This window comes from Heteronotia binoei, chromosome 21 (assembly GCF_032191835.1).
Source record: "Heteronotia binoei isolate CCM8104 ecotype False Entrance Well chromosome 21, APGP_CSIRO_Hbin_v1, whole genome shotgun sequence".
In the NCBI taxonomy this organism is placed as follows: Eukaryota; Metazoa; Chordata; class Lepidosauria; order Squamata; family Gekkonidae; genus Heteronotia; species Heteronotia binoei.
In genome coordinates this window covers 116,122,046-116,144,856 of record NC_083243.1, presented here as the reverse complement: position 1 = coordinate 116,144,856, position 22,811 = coordinate 116,122,046, and the positions used below count along the sequence as shown (strand labels likewise).

Below are 22,811 nucleotides of genomic sequence, written 5' to 3'. Positions count from 1 at the left end.
TCGGCAACTCTTTCATGATTCTTACTCTGCTTTCATCAACTTCCAATGTTTTTTCAAATTGTTTACTTAAGATCTTTCCCACCATATCTCTTGATATAAATCTTATTACCACATCTCTTGGTAACTTATTTCTCTTGGCATACAATGAATTGACCCTATATATATAGTCATAAAGATAATTAGATTCATCAGGGTCCACCTCCAAAAACTCAGCAATGATTCTTATTATATATATCTTTAGATCAGATCCTTCGTTTTCAGGTACTCCTCTCAGATGTATCTGGTTTTCCATTAACTTACAGTCTTGCAGAACTACTTTCTCCTGCAATTTATTAATAATGGAATCTTGATCTTTCACTTTATTTTCAACCACATGTACTTTATTTAATGTTACTTGTGAGTCCTTTCTGAGATCCTCAATTTTTTTTTTGATTTCTGTCTTCACCACTTCTGCACTTGATTCAATATCTTTTTTTAATTCTTTAATTAATTGCTTCTTATCAGTTATTAAGTCTTTCATCACTTTGACTATTCTTGCCTCATAGCATCAGTTGTTCTTGTATTTTAGCCACTTTCCCTTCCTCAAGTGAGCTGGCCCTTGCACGTGTCCATTTCGGTCCCGGCTTGTGTTCAGACATTACTGTCTTCCCATTACATAAATAGGCTCTCAAGTTGGTCTCTCCAAATTAAAATTAAACCACAGGGTCTTGTAGATTAGGAGATGCCCTTTTCAGTAAGCCCAAAATCGCCGTTCTCAGGGCTTCCTAATTCAAGATATTAATTTTTAAAGTTTTTAAATTACTCAAAATGGCATCCGCGATTTTTCTGACCCTTTTGAAAATTTTTCCTTTTTTCTCCAAAAGTCCACCAAAATTAGTTCCAGTTATATAATCCAATATGTTTCACCCTATAATCATAATATCTGCCGGCTCCACTGATTTTTAAAGTCCCGTTCTTTTTACTTAAATTTTAAAGTTTTTTCACCTTCCTTTAATGACCGCCACAATTTTTCTATGGTTTTAAAATCCCAGAGAAGGCCAGGAGGTTTAAAAATTCCCTTCTTCCAATGGCTCCTTCCTTCTTTTCTTGCCACAAAGACACGTTCTCGATGGTTGAGAGATCTCACGATACTTTTATGATGCCACTTCCTGTGACATCTTCCAGTTCAGCAACTCAGTGATGATGGGGGGTTTTTTGCAGAAACCGCAAGTATTCCAAACAAAAGTTGTTTTTCGTCTTTTAACTTTGCTTCTTAAATTCCAAAACTCCCGAAATTACGGTACCCCCTTCCCTTCTTCACAACTTTAGAATATTGTAGTTAAGTCCAAATCTTAATCCTTATCTCAAGTAGGATTGATTTTAGTCCTGGAATGATAAAGATCTTCTTACCTTGCAACCAAATATATCCTTCTTAACACCGTTCTTTCCAAAGATAGATATTTAGATATTAGAATAGTCCAAAGAAAGTTTGAATTGTGATGAATTTAAGTCAATTTAATGACCACGGAGACCCTCTGTAGACGCTGGAATGCGATTCTTCGCCGGGGACTCTTCAAAGCCTAAAAGGAACCCCACTGGGACTCCTTGTCAGCCAAAGTAAATCTCCTCAGAATTCTCTTAAGCATGTCTTGGCCTTTTTCCTCACTGAGAAAAGTAGGCAGCATGCGTTTGGATCGCCTTCTCTGCCCAGAACAGAGGTTCCGGTCCGCTCCTCTTTGAGAAGTGGCTCAATTCTCCATGATCCAACCCCAGAAGCCTCCCTTTCAGCCTGGCTTTTGACCAGATTGTGACACAGACGCTAACTCTGGTCACACTGATAGATGATCTATGCTGGTCTGCTAATACAAGTGTATCCTCCTACTAGTTGCCCTGTCAGTGGTTTTAGATACCATCTGTAGAGACATTAGTTCTCCATGAAGAAAAATGAATACTGTTGGTAATACTTTTAGAATATTATTATTACTATTTTGTTTATGCACAGGGGTTCTGTAAAAAACTAGGAAGGTTTCAAACTGTCACAATATATTTTCAGGGGGTAGCCATGTTGGTCTGAAGCAGGGCTTTTTAAAAAGAAATAGTCCAGCAGGAACTCATTTGCATATTAGGCCACACCCCCTGATGCCAAGCCAACCGGAACTGCGTTCCTGTGCATTCCTGCTCAAAAAAAGGAGAAAAGAGCCCTGGTCTGAAGAAGAAGAACGAAAGTGCCACTGGACTCTTAACTTTCTTCTAATGTATTTGTAGTTGATGAAGCAAGTTGCTGTCACTAAGGGAGCTGAAAGGTTACTAAATTAGAACTTTCAAGCTCCAGATAGGTTTTCAACTACAAGAGAGAAGCAGGGGACCAGCAAAGACTTGGGGGGATCTCATTTCCCTTTCCTGCACTTTTTTCTCTTTCCCTGAATACCCCCATAGCCTCTCCTCTTTCCTGCTTCCCTCTAGGGTTACCAAATCCTATGTGACCTCCAGTACCATAGAGTTTTCCTCCCAAATTGCTAGAGCGTCCAGAAAAACCATACAGTTTTCGCGGACGCTCCTAGAGTTGCCAGCGCACAACATCACCGGCACGATGATGTCACTTCTGAGTGACATCATTGCACCAGCAACATCAAGTGAGGATCCCAATGTGGGCCAGCAGGTTGGGAACCTCCAGGGCAGGAGAAGCCATGCTCTTTAACTTGTTCATAAATGATTTGGAGTTGGGAGTGAGCAGTGAAGTGGCCAAGTTTGCAGATGACACTAAATTGTTCTGGGTGGTGAGAACCAGAGAGGATTGTGAGGCACTCCAAAGGGATCTGTTGAGGCTGGGTGAGTGGGCGTCAACGTGGCAGATGAGGTTCAATGTGGCCAAGTGTAAAGTAATGCACATTGGGGCCAAGAATCCCAGCTACAAATACAAGTTGATGAGGTGTGAACTGGCAGAGACTGACTAAGAGAGAGATCTTGGGGTCGTGGTAGATACTGAAAATGTCAAGACAGTGTGCGATTGTAAAAAAAAAGGCCAATGCCATGTTGGGAATTATTAGGAAGGGAATTGAAAACAAATCAGCCAGTATCATAATGCCCCTGTATAAATCGATGGTGCGGTCTCATTTGGAATACTGTGTGCAATTCTGGTCACCGCACCTCAAAAAGGATATTATAGCATTGGAAAAAGTCCAGAAAAGGGCAACTAGAATGATTAAAGGGTTGGAACACTTTCCCTATGAAGAAAGGTTAAAATGCTTGGGGCTCTTTAGCTTGGAGAAACGTCAACTGTGGGGTGACACGATGGAGGTTTACAAGATAATGTAAGAAAGATGGAGAAAGAAGAGAAAGAAGTAGTTTTCTCCCTTTCTCACAATACAAGAACTTGTGGGCATTCGATGAAATTGCTGAGCAGTCGGGTTAAAACGGATAAAAGGAAGTACTTCTTCACCCAAAGGGTGACTAACGTGGAATTCACTGCCACAGGAGGTGGTGGCGGCTACAAGCATAGACAGCTTCAAGAGGGGGTTAGATAAAAATATGGAGCAGAGGTCCATCAGTGGCTATTAATCACAGTGTGTGTGTGTGTGTATATTGGCCACTGTGTGACACAGAGTGTTGGACTGGATGGGCCATTGTCCTGATCCAACATGGCTTCTCTTATGTTCTTAACCCCTGCCAGGCCTGGGAACGTGGCAGCCCTACTTCCATCTCTCCTTCCACCCAACAGGCAACCTACACTTGTCCCTATTTTCAGCTTTCCCTCCCCCTTAGCAGCGTCTAGCTAGGAAAACTTTGTGCCAAGCCCTCCTGCATGGTAGGAAGCCTGCAAGGACTTGCATGGGGCACCGCATTTCCCCTTATATCCCCTTCTCTGTGCAGTTCCCCTATAGCCCTCTCTCTCCCTCTTTTTGGCAACTTCGTATCCTCTCCTCCTTGCCTGCCTCATTATCTCCCTCTCAGCCATTGTTCAACCTACTTTTATCTGCCTCCCAGTTTCAGCTATATTTATTATTTAGTTACTTCATTTATATCTCACTTTTCTCCACAGTGGGGACCAAAGAAGTTTACATTATTCTCTTCATTTTTATCCTCACAATAATCCCATGAGAGGCGAGAATGCAAGTATATGACTGGCCAAAGATTACCTAGTGAGCTTCCATGGAAATGTGGTGATTTGAACCTGGGTCTCCCAGACTATACTCCGATGCTCTAACTCAAGGATTCCAAACATAAGGCCCAGGGGCCAGAACCAGCCCATTCAGGGGTCCTATCTGGCCCCCAAAAAACTGGTATATCAGAGGGAACAGGAGGCTATTTACATGGGGCAAGTGAGCGGAGCCACTCCAACTGTTGTTTCAGTACAATGGAAAAACTTCATCTGCAACAGTCAAGAAGAATCCCTTCACTTCAGTGGCAGCCTCACTGGTAAGCAGTGTTCCCTCCAAGCTGAGTTATCATGAGCTAGCTCACAGATTTTTAGCCTCCAGCTCACACATTTTTGTCTTAGCTCAGGAAGGATTGATAAGGTAGGGGAATAGGGTCTCATTTTGTTATAGGAAGGCTAGTTGTACATAACAGGAAATGTAGCTTAACTACAAAGCCAACTGTGTACGTGACAGGAAACGCTGCTTAACCACAAAAGGGTATGGGCGAGACTTACAGTCAACGCTAAAGAACGGGGAAATGAAACCTAAAGTTAAAGTGTGCCAGAAGGGGAAAAACAAAACTTAAGATCTAACGGCCATACAAGCGCCACGTATATCTTAAGGAAGGAGGGGGAAACATGGGGTGCGCGCGTGATAGACTGAATGGGATGGGGCAGAAAGATTGTGAGGCTGTTGGCTAACTGGTCAGCAGAGCCAGCCTAGGCATGTCAGGAGTGGCTTAAATTGAGCTGTGCTGCGGCACAGACTTCAGAGATCAGGTGGGGTTCCTGCCCAAGCTCTCCATGCTTTGCAAACCATGCAATAAACGCTTGCTTCTTTGACCTACTCGTCCAGAAGTCCTTTCTTTTAAAACAGATTGGCCTTCTGGCTGTAACAGGATGACCCCAGAGCACACTAATTTATGCAGTAGCTCACAATTTTAATGCCAGTAGCTCACAAAGTAGAATTTTTGCTCACAAGACTCTGCAGCTTGGAGGGAACATTGCTGGGAAGTTGGGAGTCATCACAGCCACACTCATGCCAGCTCAGGGTTCCAAGGCAACATCACATGCCTCTCCACTCAGTCTGCAACTCTGAGAATGCTGTCCCAGATGGCTGCAGGAATCAGCATTTGCATGTCTGCCTTTTTTGAATAAAAAATGCAGGGGAGATCCTATGCTGGGACCTGCTGGTGGCCAGTGCTGCCACCATATTTGCGGTCCCCCATGCAGCAGCTGTGCTTTGGCCCTTGGGAGGCATTCTTCAACAGTTTCTTCCACACATTAGGGGCCTTGTCCTCCCATCAAACCGGGTCTCCCTACCCCAGAGGCTTTCATCCTTAAGCAGCTGCCATCTCATGGGAGGGGGCAATCTCCGGCTATATTGGTCACTGAGTAGCCTGGGGCCTCTGTCATATGTGGGGCCTTGCACATGCAGTGTCCAGTCCCTATCAGATGATCCAGTGGCCTTTGGCTTGTGGTGGCTGCCACTGCATGTGAACAGCATGGCTTGCCAATGATCTCTGACTTGAATCGCCAGCATCACCCCGCCATAGATTGCCTGACAGCCTTGGCTGGAAGCAGCACCTCCAATTTATCATGCTTTGCTTGGCCTATGTCCTGCCAAGCATGTGGCCTTGAGCCTGGGCCATCACCCCCCCTCCCACTTTTGTACGCTAGTTCAATTTGTCTTCCCAGTCCCCTTCCATGGTGGCTTAGGGGCAGGGGAGAGCTTGCAACACCTAGCCGCTTTGTGATTTTACCCTGGAGCCCAGACTAACAGCACTAGTAGTGGGAGTTGGCAAGGGAAGGGATATGCCCCTTACCAGACAGCATGGGGGGCATCTGCCCAGTGCTGAAATGCTGGCTTTTCAGTCCACCAATGCAGGTTTTCCACTCTCTCCCCCCTCCCCAATCCATGGGACCTTGCAGTGAGGACACATCAACTCAGAGTTTACTAGCTGCAGTCCTTTCTAAAGTTTGTATCTCCAGTACCTGGCATTACATTTTTTGACACATATGGCCTAGCTCAACCAAGTGACATTTATCTCAGATCTGTCCCTTGTAGCAAATGAGTTCAACACCTCTACCAGCTGCTACACCATACTGGCTTTTGTAAGGGTGGCTGCTGTTGAACAGCAGCAAGTAGCCAGTCCTGAGTCGTGAAGTCAGGTTTTATGACATAAAACCCATGTTTGCTGCTTGGTCTGACCCCAAAGAGTCCTCCCTTAAAGGTCAAAACAGCCTCCCTGACCCCAAAGAGTCCTCCCTTAAAAGTCAAAACACAAAGGGCCCTACCCCCTGCCCTGACAAAAAACCAAGCCTAGAATGATTACCTAGCAAGACAATGACAGCTTCCATTTCCTAAAGCTAAAGCTATTTCCTAAACCTTTATCGTTTTGAGGTTTTTTTAAACCCCCCCCCCCACATTTTTAAACATTTCAGGTTTTGTTTTTTGCAAACCTGCCCCCCCCAAGTTTGTACAAAGATCTGCCTTGTCCATTCACAACTCCCGTCACTAGATTTAAGTATCCTCAGATTTGGCTGATTCATCTATTAGTATATACAAAAGCAGGAGGTATCTCACTTCCTCCTCCATTATTTTCTCTTTCCATTTCCTGAAAGCCCCCATAGTCTCTCCCCCTTGCCTGCTTCCATCTCTCCTTCTAGGGTGGGGTGTGGAGATCTCCTGAGACCTCAACAGATTCCCCAGCTATAGATATCAGTTCCCCTCAGGGTTGCCAGCTCCGGTTGGCGACATTCTCAAACAAAACTCCACTGCAGAAATCCATCTCCTCTGCACTTTGGGCAACTTTTTCACTGAAGGCTTTCTAGTACCAGTGGAAGTTTTTAAAAATTTAGGAAGGATTTCCTTTTTTTAAAAAAATGCTCCCATTGTTCTTAAATATCTGACTCCTAATTACTGAAGCTTCAAGTTTAAATAGATTTTATGTAGTATTTTAAAAAAACTTTAGTATGCCACCTTGAGTATTTATTTAAATGAGGTAAGTGAAGCAGATCTGCCATATACCAAACAGACCCACCTATGACAAATGTTTAGGTCAGGGTGTAAAACTCATTTATTATGAAGGCTGGATCTGACACACAATCATAGAATCATAGAATTCGAAGGGACCCCCAGAGTCATCTAGTCCAACCCCTGCACAATGCAGAAAATTCAAAAATACCTCCCCTTAAATCCACAGGATCCACATTGCTGTCAGATGGCCATCTAGCCTCTGTTTAAAAACCTCCAAGGAAGGAGAGCCCACCACCTCCCGAGAAAGCACATGGAATTCACTGCCACAGGAGGTGGTGGCAGCTACAGGCATAGCCAGCTTCAAGAGGGAATATGGAGCAGAGGTCCATCAGTGGCTATTAGCCACAGTGTATTGTTGGAACCCTCTGTCTGGGGCAAGTGATGCTCTGTATTCTTAGTGCATGGGAGGGGCAACAGTGTGAGGACTACAAGTGTCCTGGCTCCACGAATGGACCTCCTGATGGCACCTGGGTTTTTTGGCCACTGTGTGACACAGAGTGTTGGACTCGATGGGCTATTGGCCTGATCCAACATGGCTTCTCTCATGCTCTTATGATCTTATTAAGACTGTTCCACTGAGGAACCACTCTGACTGTCAGGAAGTTCTTCTAATGTTGAGCCGGAAACTCTTTTGATGTAATTTCAACCCGCTGGTTCTGGTCCTACCTTCTGGGGCCACAGAAAACAATTCTCCACCATCCTCTATATGACAGCCCTCCAAGTACTTGAAGATGGTGATCATCTTAGCGGGAGGTGTTTGTGAGTCTCCTGCATTGGACTAGATGACCCTGGAGGTCCCTTCCAACTCTATGATTCTATGATCGTATCACCTCTCAGCCACCTCCTCTCCAGGCTAAACATCCCCAGCTCCTTCAACCTTTCTTCATAGGACTTGGTCTCCAGACCCCTCACCATCTTCGTCACCCTCCTCTGGACCCGTTCCAGCTTGTCTATATCCTTCTTAAAATGTGGTGCCCAAAACTGAACACAATACTCCAGGTGAGGTCTTACCAGAGCAGAGTAAAGCGATACCATCACTTCACGTGATCTGGGCACTATACTGCCATAAACTGCATTTGCCTCTTTAGCCACCACATCACACTGTTGACTCATGTTCAGCATATGGTCCACTAAGACCCTAGATCCTTTTCACACATACTACTGCCAAGACAAGTCTCCCCATCCTATAACTATGCATTGGATTTTTCCTACCTAAATGCAGAACTTTACATTTATCCCTGTTAAAATTCATTTTATTGGTTTCAGCTCATTTTTCCAGCCTGTCAAGATCATCCTGTATCTTGTTTCTGTCTTCTACTGTGTTAGCAACCACTCTCAATTTAGTATAATCTGCAAATCTAATAAGCATTCAATCTATTCCTTCATCCAAATCATTGATAAAGATGTTGAACAAAACAGGCACCAGGACAGATCCTTGAGGTTCTTTACTTGTCACTCCTCTCCAAGAGAATGAGGAACCATAAATGAGACCTTGTCAGATTAGGCCATGTGTGTCATAAAATGTAATGCTAGGTAGCAGAGATATAAACATTATAAAGGATACAAACAAATACAATTAAGTTTTTTTTTTACTTAAAACAAAAACAGACTTAAAACATTAACACTCTTGAAATATTTTGTTTATTTAACAGTCTCTGATAACTGACACCTCATGCTCTGGATTACTGCATCAAAATGTCTGTGCTGTAGCAATCTTGAGTATGCTGTATAGCAGGGGTGGCCAACGGTAGCTCTCCAGATGTTTTTTTGCCTACAACTCCCATCAGTCCCAGCAAGCATGGCCAATTGCTGGGGCTGATGGGAGTTGTAGGCAAAAACATCTGGAGAGCTACCGTTGGCCACCCCTGCTGTATAGATGTATATCTGTAAGATGCAAACCTACTTTAGATTTATTGCAAGCCTCGGATTCAGTGGGAGCTCACAAGAGCACAGTTCCTGAACCTTTATGAGAGTTCCACCTCCTCCTTCACACCTTGTCCATTGAATAGTAGGTGCAGCTGCATAACAATCTCTGGATGAGCTCCACCACCTATTTTTCTACAAAACGACCCCTGATTTTTTGACATTCATTACAGAAATCTCATGCTCAGTGCTCTAAGCCTATGACCCAGGGGCATCATGAGCTTTTGTACATAACTTGCTTTGCATGTTGGCCAAGAACATGTGAAGGCACCATAACACAGAGTGAGGACTATGTGTTTATCTACAAAACTACAGTCTTCTAAAAAGAAAAAAACACCTGCAACTCCTATGAGGCAATGCAAAAATAGAGACAGCCATGTATGAGCCTGCTATCTGGGAAGTCTAGGTTCAAAACCCCCAGTCTACAAAGGAAATGTGCTGGATGAACTTGGTCTGGACACACACACTCAGCCTAATCCACCTGTTTGCTGTTATTCCTCATTGTTTTCCTACTGAGAAAGACTGGATCATGAGGGAATGAATACAATAATAAATGGGATGCAAACTCAGTTGCACCCAGGAGAGCCACAGCATAACAAGCCCCACAAAACACACACATAGCATAAGCCCCAAAATATACACATACACTGTAGCAAGGCACACAGAAACTCATACCTTGAATAAAACTGTGTTGTACTTAGAGATGCTTTGTATCTCCCCCGTGTGATTGAGGCAGCCAAGCAAAGGGGAGGAAGAGGAGGAACCTCATCCAATGGAAGTGAAGAAAGGATTGCCTTTATCTCCTGTGTGACTGAGGCAGCCTGGTGAGGAAGCAAGCTCTGGCTCATTCCTTCTTCCCTCTGGGAGGGGGTGGAGCCTTAACCAATGCAGAGAACTGAGGCATGCCTATCTATCTCTCCTGTGCGATTGAGAGAGTCTGGCAAAGAAAGCTGTGATGCCGCAAAAGCAGAAATGAAGAAGGAAGCAGGAACTAACTTTCTGTGGGCCAGATGTGACCCACGGGCTGCATGATTAGACATTTCTGGTTTAGGGAATAAAGGATCTTAGAACCTAAACTTTCAATTAAAATGATATCCAACTGCACTGTCAGGAATAAATTGCTTTCCCACTAGAAACCTATTTGGAAAACTGTTACTTGATTTTACAGTTGCCATCTTGTTATTGTTCTATATGCCTTCAGGATTGCCAGCTCTGGGTTGGGAAATACATAGAAATTTGGGGGTGCGGGTGGAGGCTGGGAAGGCAGAGTTTTGGGAGGGATCTCAGCTGAATATAATGCCAAATAGAGTCCACCCTCAGAGAATGTGATGGAGCTCATTCCACTGACCGCTGTTGTTGCTGTCAAATCACAGCTGACTTATCAAATCACAGCTGACATAGGGTTTTCAAGACAAGAGACATTTAGAGGTGGTTTGCCATTGCTTGCCTCCACATCATGAGTCTGGTATTCCTTGGTGGTCTTCCTTGGTACTACCCAAGGCCAACCCTGCTTAGCTTCCAAGATCTGATGAGAGCAAGCTAGCCTGGGCTATCCACATCAAGACCTACTAACTATACTCTTACTGTTATATGTTTTATAAGCTTCAAGAAGATATATTAGAATTACCTGGTGTGCCGATGTTGCTGCCTCTTTGCATCCTCTCCTAGTCTGTTTAATGATGGTGAGCGGCTTCGAGAGGATGAAGTATAGCTCCCAACAGTTTTCACAGTTCCATTGGGATTATTCTGCATCTGTTGGAGTAGCTGAGGTGAAAGGCTACGGTGTGAAGAAGCTAAAGAGGAAGCTGACCAGTCAGGAATGTTGATGTTGAGATTGTTATCGCTATTGGATCTTAGCAAGACACGAGGTGCTGTCAAGGTGCTCTGGGGCCTCCGTCTTCTATTTGAATAGGCAGGAGTCTCTCTAAATGGCACTGCATTAGAAGGGAAAAAAACCAAAATGTTTCTATGGTAAATATACCTGATTTTAGATATGATGTGACATTACAGACAGCTTTTCCCCATTCTTAATATGTGAAAGGAAGAAAAAATTGCCTTGGCAGATTATCTAATCAAGATGAGCAACAAGAATTATAATTAAACTGCAATTAAAATTAAAAATAATTTTCATGGAAAAGCACTTTTTAAAAGCTAGAATTAATAACATTCCACATCATTAAAAAAACTGAATAATTATACATATCATTGTAAGAGTCCAAAATCTAAATTTTTGCCAGTAAATACTGGCAACCTCTGAGTAAGAAATGCTAAATTACTGCTGACCTATACCATATATATAATGGTTTGTGGTATGGTCAATAGCAGCTGATTTTTAAGGGTAAAGCCCTTCTCTTTTTCATTTCTTCTACATTCTAACACTATTTTACAGTTGTCCATTATACTGAACATGTGAGAGCCATAGGGAAACATTTTCCTGCACAGTGGTGGAGACAAAAAAGGCAGTAATGAAATGTTACACTGAGATCTGTAAAAGTGCTATCAAAAAAGAGTCTGTTAAAAGTGCCAACTGGACAAATCCAATCAGAGTCCCTCAATATTTCAGAGACATGGGGCGTTTTCGCACTGACCCTAATCGGCAGCGACGTCCCTCTTCACCGCGCAGGATCTGCCCAGATTTTGCACCAATTGCTGCGGAGCACCCGGAAGAGCCGCAAAGTCCCGTGGCTTTTGCGGCGCAAATAGAAACCGTGTTGGAACTCAGTCCTAAAATGGCTGACTGACTCCATCTTAGTAATAGTAATGTTGTTTCTGCAATGTCATGCTGAGTCATGCTGCATCATGATCCAGCTGTTACCTGTTACTGAGGTAAGGTGGGATGACCTCACCTGTAATTAGGCTTTGTGCTGACTCACAGAGCTGATGCAACCTTGCATGATTGGTACGTGTACTTAAGGAAGCTCAGTGAGCCTGCTCAGTCTGCCTGTAAGGATTGTGGGTTCTGTGAGGCTCTCAGTCTGGGTGGCAGCGATCACTGCTGGTGTTGGATCCTATGCTACTGTGCTTGGATCGTGCTGTGTATACTTACTGCTGTATACTGTTATCTACTGAAGTGTGTACTGATTACTGTGTATGACCTTGGCCTGGCAATGACTCTGAATATTGGATACTATCACTGGTAAATATATCTACCTTTGAATACAGCTGTTTCTCTTGTCTATTAATTCCTGTGTTTTGCCTGTCCCTCTCCTTCAGCTCTTCTGCTGCGTGCAAAATACTCTAACAAACCGCCAAAAACCAGTTTCCATTGAAGAGGGACGTCGCTGCCGATTCAGGTCAGTGCGAAAACACCCAGAGACACAAGCAACAATTGGATTTGTAGTTGAAGGGGGACTGGCTAAAAGAAAAGCTTAGGAGAAGCATAGAAATGCAGCTGACCAGAAATTTTAAGTCAGTTGTCTTTAACAGAGTGACACAAAAAGAACACAGTAGTATTGCCAATCTCCAGGTAAGGCCTGGAGGTCTCCTGGGATTACAACTGGTTTCCAGACAACAGAGATCAGTTGCCCTAGAGAAAATAGCTGCTTTGGAAAGTGGGCCCTGTGGCTGTGGACTCTGGGACTCTGTACCCCGCTGAGGTCCCCCCCCCCCGCCCAGGATCTACCTTGAAATCTCCAGGGATTTTCCAACCCAGAGTTGGAAACCCTAGATTATAGAGAAAATACACTCTTTTAAAAATGCTAATTGCACTAATTGTAAGTCTGTTGGTTAAAGACAACTAACTCAGTTATGAAGTATCTAGGAATAAGGCCTGTTGTGGAAATAAATACAACAGGTTTAGGGTTGCCAGTTACCAGGTAGAGGCAGGGGATCCCCTGGTTTGGAGGCCCTCTCTTGCTTCAAGGTAATAAGAAAGCACGGGGCGGGGGGAGGAAAATGTTTGTTGGGCACTCCATTGTTCCCAAAGGAGACCAATTTCCCTAAAATTTAATGGAGAGCTGATCCATGGGTATCTGGGGTTCTGTTTTTTGAAGTAAAGGCACCAAATATTCAGCATAGCATCCGTGCCTCTCCTCAAAATGCCCCCCAAGTTTTAAAACTATTGGACCAGGGGGTCCAATTTTATGAGGCTCAAAAGAAGGTGCCTCTATTCATTATTCTAAATGGAGGGAAGGCATTTTAAAAGCATACAGTCTCTTTAAATGTGATTGCCAGAACTCCCCTTGGAGTTCAATTGAGCTTGTCACACCCTTGCTCTCGGCTCCATCCCCAAAGTCTCCTTTTTTCACCTCCAAAGTCCTCAGATATTTCTTGAGTCGGACCTAGCAACCCTAAACAGGCTCTAGAAAAAGGCTCTGAGTGAGTACCTCAGCCTTGGGCACTCAGCATCAATTTGCTGTGGCGTTATAGCACGATGACAATGATGCAAATGCTGAAGCTCAGCATTCCTTTCGTCTGCACTGCATTGTTGCCGGTTTTTCTGTTGCATCCAAGCTTGCAGCTTTTAGTATCAGCAAGTGATATGATCTGTCTTTTTTGGCCTAGCATGGCTGTGATACAGTATACCATAGAATCATAGACTCATAGAGTTGGAAGGCACCTCCAGGGTCATCTAGTCCAACCCCCTGCATAATGCAGGAAACTCACAAATGCCTCCCCCTAAATTCACAGGTTCTTCATTGCTTTCAGATGGCCATCTAGCCTCTGTTTAAAAACCTCCAAGGAAGGAGAGCCAACCACTTCCTGAGGAAGCCTGTTCCACTGAGGAATCGCTCTAATGGTCAGGAAGTTCTTCCTAATGTTGAACTGGAAACTCTTTTGATTTAATTTCAACCCACTGGTTCTGGCCCTACCTTCTGGGGCCACAGAAAACAATTCCACACCATCCTCTATATGACAGCCCCTACAGACAGCCCTTCAAGTACTTGAAGATGGTGATAATATCACCTCTCAGTTGCCTCCTCTCCAGGCTAAACATCCCCAGCTCCTTCAACCTTTCCTAGTAGGACTTGGTCTCCAGACCCCTCACCATCTTTGTCACCCTCCTCTGGACCCATTCCAGCTTGTCTATATACTTCTTAAAATGTGGTGCCCAAAACTGAACACAATACTCCAGGTGAGGCCTTACCAGAGCAGAGTAAAGCGATACCATCACATCATGTGATCTGGACACTATACTTCTGTTGATACAGCCCAAGTATGTGTTTCAAGGCAGCTTATGTGCTTCAAGGCAGCTGTTTTCTGTAGGAGAAGTGATCTGACTTCAGCTTTCCCTATTCTCTCCCCTTCCTGCAGCCTCTACCTAGGAAAAGTACAGTCTTTCTCTACAGTGGGGACTAAAGCAAGAGGGAAGCAACCTCAGCAGGGTACAATGACATAGAGTCCACCATTTTCTTTTGAGGAAGTGACCACTTGCTCCAGCATTTCCACAAGAACAAACTTGTACATAATAAAATGCTGTTAGTATTTCATTATAAAGTAATATATTTCACAGTTTTATTACAGACAGTAAAATTTAGTGCAGAAGATCCATTTTAAATGGTATATTATTCTGAAAAAAACAACTCTTACAAGTTTTAATTGATTTATTGCTCAGAAAACCTATTTGAATCTTTCAGAACTTAATGGAAGTGCTATGTGAATAATCAAATATTATCACACCTCTCTGTAGTTAAACAGGGGGTCCAGAAAAGTTTCAACTTGTGCACAGGAAGTTGGTGAAGGAGATCAAGGACTCAAGAAATCACTGATTCCACCAACTAACCTTTCAGTACATATCATGTCACTTCTTAACATACTCTACCTCTTGATTTAACTTCAAGACTCACCATGGGCATGAGCTATAGCCACCAATTGGCTGATCTTGGGAAAGGCTAGTTATCCCCTGGATATGTAGCTATGGAAATTTTGCTTCCCACCTGCAACATGTACTGCAGGAATCTGCATAATTGGTTTTGGGTGGGGATGCTGCCCATATAGATTTCTCCTGAAGAGTAATACAATGATGCCAGAAGCTGTAGCTGGGCCTTTTATTCACTATTCTTCAGAACTGTAGTTATAAACTTTGCAGGTTGTCACTGTTATGACATGTGCCTTCCCAACAAGCAAGGATTCTTGTTTCTTTTATAAGTACTATATTGGATTTTCTGCTCTGCTTGGAATTAGAGTTTTACCACAGATGTTGCTGAAAAGTTATATAAGTCTGTGGCCCCCTTTAACATAGGGCACTGTGTCTATGCATTCCCATCTGTCTGTCCACAATGACACATGGTAGAGGACTTTGTTCTACTTACTGTTGCTTAATCATCTGAAAACAATTTGTACAACAAAATATTGTCCAGTTACAAAAGTAAAATATTTTCAAAAGCCCAAGCATTGCAACACAACACTGTTTAGATATGTCTGATTAAAGAATTTGGAAACAAAATGATAAATTGCTGCATAAATAGAAACAGACCAATTTGAGATTGGCCCACTATAATAAAGAATAATTCTAAATTTGGCAAGTGGGGCAGATTCATCCAGTTTTGACCAACTTGCAGTTAAATCCTACTTACCCTTACTGCAACTAGAAGAAGAAGACTGAAGATTTATACCCCACCCTTCTCCCTGAATCAGAGACTCAGAGCAGCTTACAATCTCCTTTACCTCCTTCTCCAACAACAGACACCCTGTGAGGTGGGTGGGGCTAAGAGAGCTCTCACAGCAGCTGCTCTTTCAAGGACAACTCCTATGAGAGCTATGGCTTACCCAAGGCCATTCCAGCAGTTGCAAGTGGAGCAGTGGGGAATCAACTCCGGTTCTCCCAGATAAGAGTGTGCACACTTAACCACTACACCAAACTACCAAGTGTCAACACACCTTTACCCTTTTCAGATTGTCCTGCTATTAGGATTGTGATCCTGATCCTATAAGGCACTGAGTTAGCATAATATAAAGCTGCAAGACTCAGAACTTTGTTAATTACTAGCATACACAGTTTATGTTACTTACACATAAAATATAAAATTCCAGGCTGGCACTGAAAATTTCTAACCCCCAATCCACAAATTGTTACATACAGGGGAAACTCCAAGAGCATGTGTCTTGACCTGTTCTTGGCTTTTCCTTTAAATACTTTCCTACCCAAACTGAGGCTGCTTCAAGTGTGAGAAGAGGAATTTCTATCCAGTCCCATATTTTGTCCCATGGGCACTTCTGTTAGAATGCAGTTCAATGTTTATCAGAGCAAAAGAGAGAGTAAGCAAGTATTTTCATACTTTTCTATTAATAAGGATATGTGTAACAAATTTAATCTTCGTAATCGTTGTAATTTAATTGTTGTAATTTAGAAAATTATACTTTTTTAGTAAATGAGTGAGTCAATAAGGCCTGAGCTTTATATATAAGAAATTCCTATTTAGTATCACATGACACATTAGGGATTTATAGTTTGTTCAGTAGTATTTGCATCAAGAACAGTGGTTGTTTGCACCAAGAACAGTGGTTTGAAATTTTAATTATTCTAAGTCTGACAATAAAAAATTATTTACATGACTTTAAAGGTAAGTTAAAATATCTTAAAAGCCCTTCTAGATAAAGATATCAAAAGGTTACTGACTGCTCTTGCACTTTCACTCTAGCAGATTATTAAGGGAAGGACAAAGAAAGTTCTTATAACCACTGATTGAAAAATCTGTGCAGAAGAATGCAATGATAAACTACTTCTGATCATTTCATATCTTTGAAAAGCCTATGACGACAAAATTCAAAATGAAAAAAAAGATATAGTACTGAAAGACAGGATTTCCAGGTTATATAGCACTCAATCAGCTAGTGGGGAAGAGCGCATGATAAGTATGAGTAGTACTATTCTTAACAATGCAACTGGATTAAAGCCAAAAGGATGTTCATTTGTTCTCATGAATGAATGCAAAAGGAAAGTCCAAAGCTCTTTTACACATATAATAGGAACAGTGAATGTGAGAAGAATGAATCAATGTAAGCTCAAAACTGTAAAACAAGAAATGAAATGTTTAAACATTGCAGTCCAGGGAGTGACTGAACTAAAATAGACTAGATTAGGACATTTTCAGTCAGAAAATTATGAACTGTTTTACTTGGGGAATGACAAACACAGAAGAAGCAGTGTTGCTTTAATAGGGAGGCAAGATACAGCACAAGCAATCAGGTGCTATAATGCAGAGTCCAACCCAATAATATCCCCCAGATACAGATGCTGAAGGAACGGAAAGCTTTTATGCAATTCTCCAGGAAGAAATTGATCACAAACCTAAGCAAGATGTGCTGATAGTTATAGGTGCCTGTAATGCAAATGTGGGAAACAAATAAAATGAAGCAGAAGAGTGACTCACAGAAGTCTGTGAAAACAAGTTGTTAATTGCAAACATGTTCCAGGCAACTGAACAGACGATTATATACAAAACATCACTGAATAGCCAATAAAAAAATAAAATGCCTTACATAATTGGAAACAAAATATGGAGACATTCTAATTTCTCTTTTAAAACAACACCAAGAGCTAATTGTGGTACATACTTTAAACTGTTAATTTTGAAAACTGGAGTACAGCTGAAATAAATCATCAAAACATTCATAGTGCAAAAAACCAACAACAATTCAAACAACATTGCTGAAGAGTTTAAAGACCATGTATACTACAGATGTGCATTACTAAATTCAAGTGAATGGGAACTAGAAGAACTGTGAGTTGAAACCAGAGATGTTATCAAGATGTTACAAAGACTATTGCTGTAGCAAAGAGAAATGAAAAGCCTCAATAGGTGACTGATGAAACTCTTGATAAGAAGCAGAAATAAAAGGTAACAGTAATAGAATCAGAAGTCTAAATGTAGCATTCCGCCGACTTGCATGTACTGACAAAGGAAACTATTATAATAACCAGTTGAAACGAACTGAAAAGAACAACAAAAAAGGAAAAACAAGAGGTCTGTCCACAAAGTCCAAGAAATCAAAGAGAAATTTAAAGCATGGTTAAGCATGGTTGAAAAATCAACATAGAAATACATTAATTGAACAGGAAAAAATAAAGAAAAGATGGGACCAATACAGAAGAAATGAACGGATGAGAGTATTTTGCGGAAGACTATTTTGAAGAAGAGCCTGCAGTTTTATTAAGGGAATCTTATGCTTGCAGACTGCAGCACAGCTGCTAGGCTGCATGAGCAGAGTTTGCTTCCCTGGATAGGAAGAGTCAGGGGGCGCCCGTTTCGGCACGCAGAGAAAAAGGCAGGATTTCTCCAGGTGGGGAAGATGAGGCAATCTAAGAAGGGTAAGCAGGCGAGTATTCTCATCAGGCTGTCTATTCTTGAGGCCAGGTCTGGTGGAGTCGTGCCTGGCAGGGATGCTGGCCTTTGCGGTCCGGATGTGGGTTTGATGGCGGCTGGAGCATTGGAGGTCGGTTTGCCATTGGTTCCTGCTGGATTCGGAGGTAGGTCGGGTGATAATTTACAGGTGGGTCCTGGGCAGGTTTGGCCATGGGGAGCATGGGAGCCTGCTTTGGCAGCCGGACAGGGCACTTCCATGTCAAGCGCAGGGGCGCCTGCCTCCTCTGCATTGGGCGAGTTTCAGAATTGGGCTTGGCCATGTAGGCAAGGTGTTCCTAGTGTGTACCCAGGCGCAGGGCATCCTGGCGTGGCTGGTTCCTTTATCGGACCACCCTCAACATATGGGATGGTGCCTTTTGCTGCTTTGCCATTTGGGGAGGTTGCCTTGCCGCTGGGGGACCACTTGCTTCCCGCTACTAGGGAAAAAAAATATTAAAAGGGGAGTACGGGGATATTTTTTCTCTTCTCTTTCGGGAGGTTGAGAAAAAAGACAAGGAAGAATTGGATGAGAAAGAGAAGGAAAAATTGAAAAAACAGAAGGTGGACAGGACCTGGTCTAATTGGCTTCCTGGGTTCTGTATTTATGCCAGGGTGATCGCGAGGGTGCAGCCATGGCGGGCAGCATCCCTGTTCCAGTATTTGGACATAATTTATAAAGGCTAAACGGCCTTTAGTGGACCAGCCTGGTTACAATATGACCAGGAATTTAGGATGAGGGCTGCCCTGTATCCGTCCCTTCAGTGGGATTGGATCCATCAGCAGTCCCCGGCTAGGCCTAATCTGGGTGATCGCTCTGATAGTGGTCACTTGGTGAGTAGGTCATCCACATCCGCTGCTGGTTCATCAGGCTCTCCCCGCAGTGCAGCAGGGCAGGCGGTTCAACCCCGCATGCTCTGCTGGGAATTTGGATCCTTTGGGGTATGTAATAGGAAGGCGTACTAGTTCAAGCACGAGTGCCCCATGTGTGGTGGTTCCCACTCATTTGACAACTGCCCTAGAGCCCGTGGGTGTAAAAATACAAAGAAGCCTGGCGGGAGCGGAGGAGCCTTTCCAGCTAAGACAGGGGCCCAGCCCGATAAGGGTGGGACCTCTTGAGCAGTGGCTGTCGAGGTACCCTCGAAGGGTTGATAGTTTGTATTTGTTAGAAGGTTTTAAAGTTGGGTTTAGGATCCCTTTTCAGGGTCCTCAAGTTCCATTTATGTCAGGAAACCTTAAGTCAGTTCAGGGCTTGGAGCAAGTCGTTAGGGACAAGATTGCAGAAGAGCTGGCTGAGGGAAGGATACTGGGTCCTTTTTCACATCCTCCTGTACTCTTAGATTCTCACCTTTGCGTGTGGTGCCTAAAAAGGCGCCTGGTGAATTTTCTTTGATTCACCAATTGTCTTTTCCTAAGGGGAAGTCCGTGAATGATGGGATACCGGAGCACTTATGCTCTGTTAGGTACACCAGCTTTGACCAGGCTATTGCCGTGGTGAGGCATTGCAGGGTGGGGGCAGAATTGGCATAATGCGACATTAAGTCTGCGTTTCATCTTTTACCTGTCCATCCCGATGATTTTGAACTTCTAGGGTTTTCTTTTGAGGGTCAATTTTACATGGATAGAGCATTGCCAATGGGCTGCTCTGTGTCATGTTCGGCTTTTGAGCGTTTCAGCACATTTTTGGAATGGGCTGTGCAGGAGAAAGTGGGTTTGCAGGATGTCGTTCATTATTTGGATGACTATCTTTTTGTGGGTCCCAAGGGGACTGGGCGTTGTGGGCAGTTGCTGTCTGGCTTTGTTGAGCTGGTGGCGGAGCTTGGGGTTCCTTTAGTGCCTGAGAAAACTGAAGGTCCGACCCAGAGGTTGACCTTTTTGGGGATTGAGATTGACACTATTGCGCAGTTGTCTAGGGTGCCTCTTCAGAAAATAGTGGAGCTGAGGGCTAGGATTTCTACCTTTCTTCTTAAAAGGAAGGTTACTTTGTTGGAATTGCAGCAGCTAGTTGGGCACCTCAACTTTGCTTGCAAAGTGGTTGCTCCTGGGAGGGCTTTTCTTAGAAGGCTGTGTGATGCTATGGCAAGGTTACGCTTGCCTCAGCATAGAACTAGGGTCACCTGCAGCGTGAGGGATGATTTGAGGGTTTGGCAGGAATTTTTGGAGTCCTTTAATGGAGTCTCTTTTTGGAGGGACGACATGAGGCTCGAAGCTGAGCTTCAGGTCATGTTTGATGCTGCTGGTTCCTTGGGTTTTGGAGTCTATTTCCATGGACATTGGTGCGCGGATAGTTGGCCTGACTCCTGGGTAAAGGTTGGTGTGAACCGGGATCTTACGTTTCTCGAGTTCTTTCCTATTTTAGTCGCGGTTTGGCTGTGGGGGAAGGATATGGCCAATTACACTGTCCATTTTTGGTGTGATAATATGGCGGTGGTCCACGTCATTAATTCCCTTTCATCTAAATCTGGCCGGATTATGAGTTTGGTGAGGGCCTTCACTCTGCGCTGTTTGCGGCTTAACATTTTGTTTTTAGCCAAGCATGTTCCTGGGGTGAGTAACGGGGTGGCTGATGCTCTATCTCGTAAACAGATGGAAAGGTTTCGTCAGCTGGCCCCAGATGCCGACAGAGAGCCGGTGCCAATGCCCCAGGAGCTATGGCTGATTGCAGAGCCAAGGCCTGCAGAGCAATAGCCATTGAGCCCAGCACCAGGAAGTCTTATGAACGGGCTGTGCTTTAGGGCTGAGGTAGGGTATTGCAGGATTTGGCCCCTTTCGGTGGAGCATTTGCTCGATTGCTGTGTTTCGCTGCGAGGTAACGGGTTGGCCGTGCGATCCATTAGGGGGCGCCTGTCTGCATTGGCTTTTGTCAGTAAGGCGCTGGGTTATAGGGAAGAAACAGCTGACTTTTGTATTCAAAAGATGCTGGAGGGGTGGGCCAGAGAGGCCGGTTACAGGGTTGATACGCAGAATCCTGTGTCTCCTTTGATTCTGCGGGGTTTGAAGAGGGTTTGGTGTGGACCCAGTGTAACCTAGACATTGAACTGCCAACATACCTTGATGAATTTCTGGAAACCATGACCACAGATTGAACAACCCTAGACTTCCTTTAGCTTTGTTATTTGTGAAAAACAGTAAGAGATGCTCTAACCTGATAGCAGAATCTGGCAAGCTAGTACAATTACATTGGTTACTGCAGCATATGAGATAATTTCAGAAGAAAATCAGCTTGTGTTTCATGGATTACTGTAAAGTTTTTGACTGTGTGGATCATGAAAAGCTATTATTGCTTTTTTAAAAAAATGGGTGTGCCATAGTAGCATGATCCTGGGCCTAGAGAGGCCTGCAGGCGCCAAAGAAGTCTGCCAAAGAATTACTGGGAGAAGCCTACATTTCCCAGGATCCTTTCTGTTCTTCTGATTGGGTGGCAAGGTTTTGGAGGAAAACTAGTCCAAAGAGGGGTGGGACCTGGTAAGAGAGCATAAAAAGGGCCAAGCGCAGACAGGGTGTGTTCTTTCCTGGAGCGGCTGCAGGCAGAGAGGTTCTCTGAGAGGTTGCAGACAGAGAAGGAGAGCTCTCTGTAACAGGCAGCAAGAAAAGATCCCTCACCCAATGGAAAGTAGTGAGTTTTGGTATTAGAGTAAGGATTGTATAGCTAAACGCGTCACGGCTTTTGTTAATTTGCACCAACCTTTACTGTTTCCATATTTACTACAGCACTAAATCTTTATCATCCACTTATTGTTTTAGAGCACTAATAAGAAAATTATTTTGTTGTTATATTGTCTGGGTTCTCACATCTCCTTGGTCACAGTTAAGACGTATATATTAATAAGGAAGACAAGGGTGATTGGGTGCTCTGGGCCCTCCCATGCAGACCCCTACTAGAGTGGTGGCAGCCAGTAGAAGGCTCTGCTAGGCCCTGCTGTGTGACACATAGCAACAAGCAAGTTTTAATATGCAAGTTGTACTTTGGACAAGATGCTAGTTAGGACAAAATATTGAGAATCAGAATGGTTTCCAATTGGCAAAGATGTCAGACAACGATGTATTTTGTCTCCTTATATATTCAGTCTCTGTCCACATTGAAAGGAAAGCTGGAAGAGATTTAGATGAAAGTGGAATGAAAATGGTGGGATGAACACTAAAAATATGAGATATTAAGATAACACCACATTACTGACAGAAAATAGTGAAGACCTGAAACAACTACAACTGAAGGTTAAAACAGAAAGTGCCAAATCAGGATTACAGCTGAACATCAAGATGACAAAAGTAATGACTACTGAAAAATTATACAACTTTTAAGGTTGATGATGACGAAACTAAAATTTAAAATATCAATTTCTTGGCTCCATCATCACCCAAAAGGGAGATTGTAACCAAGAAATAATAAGAAGAAAGAGACAGGGAAGGGCAGCCATGAAGGAGCTAGAAATTTAAGAATCTTTTCTAGCTC

At 43.4% G+C, this 22,811-nt stretch overlaps 1 protein-coding gene across 4 annotated transcripts in view; it reads right to left on the bottom strand.

Moving 5' to 3' along the window:
* Positions 1 to 22,811, bottom strand: part of SHANK2 (SH3 and multiple ankyrin repeat domains 2) — an 811,137-nt gene that overhangs the window by 551,790 nt on the left and 236,536 nt on the right. For all 4 annotated transcript variants that reach the window (XM_060263196.1, XM_060263197.1, XM_060263199.1 and 1 more), the window contains one exon: positions 10,705 to 11,011. In XM_060263196.1, the coding sequence (XP_060119179.1) occupies positions 10,705 to 11,011 (307 nt within the window). The remainder of the gene's footprint in view (positions 1 to 10,704; positions 11,012 to 22,811) is intronic.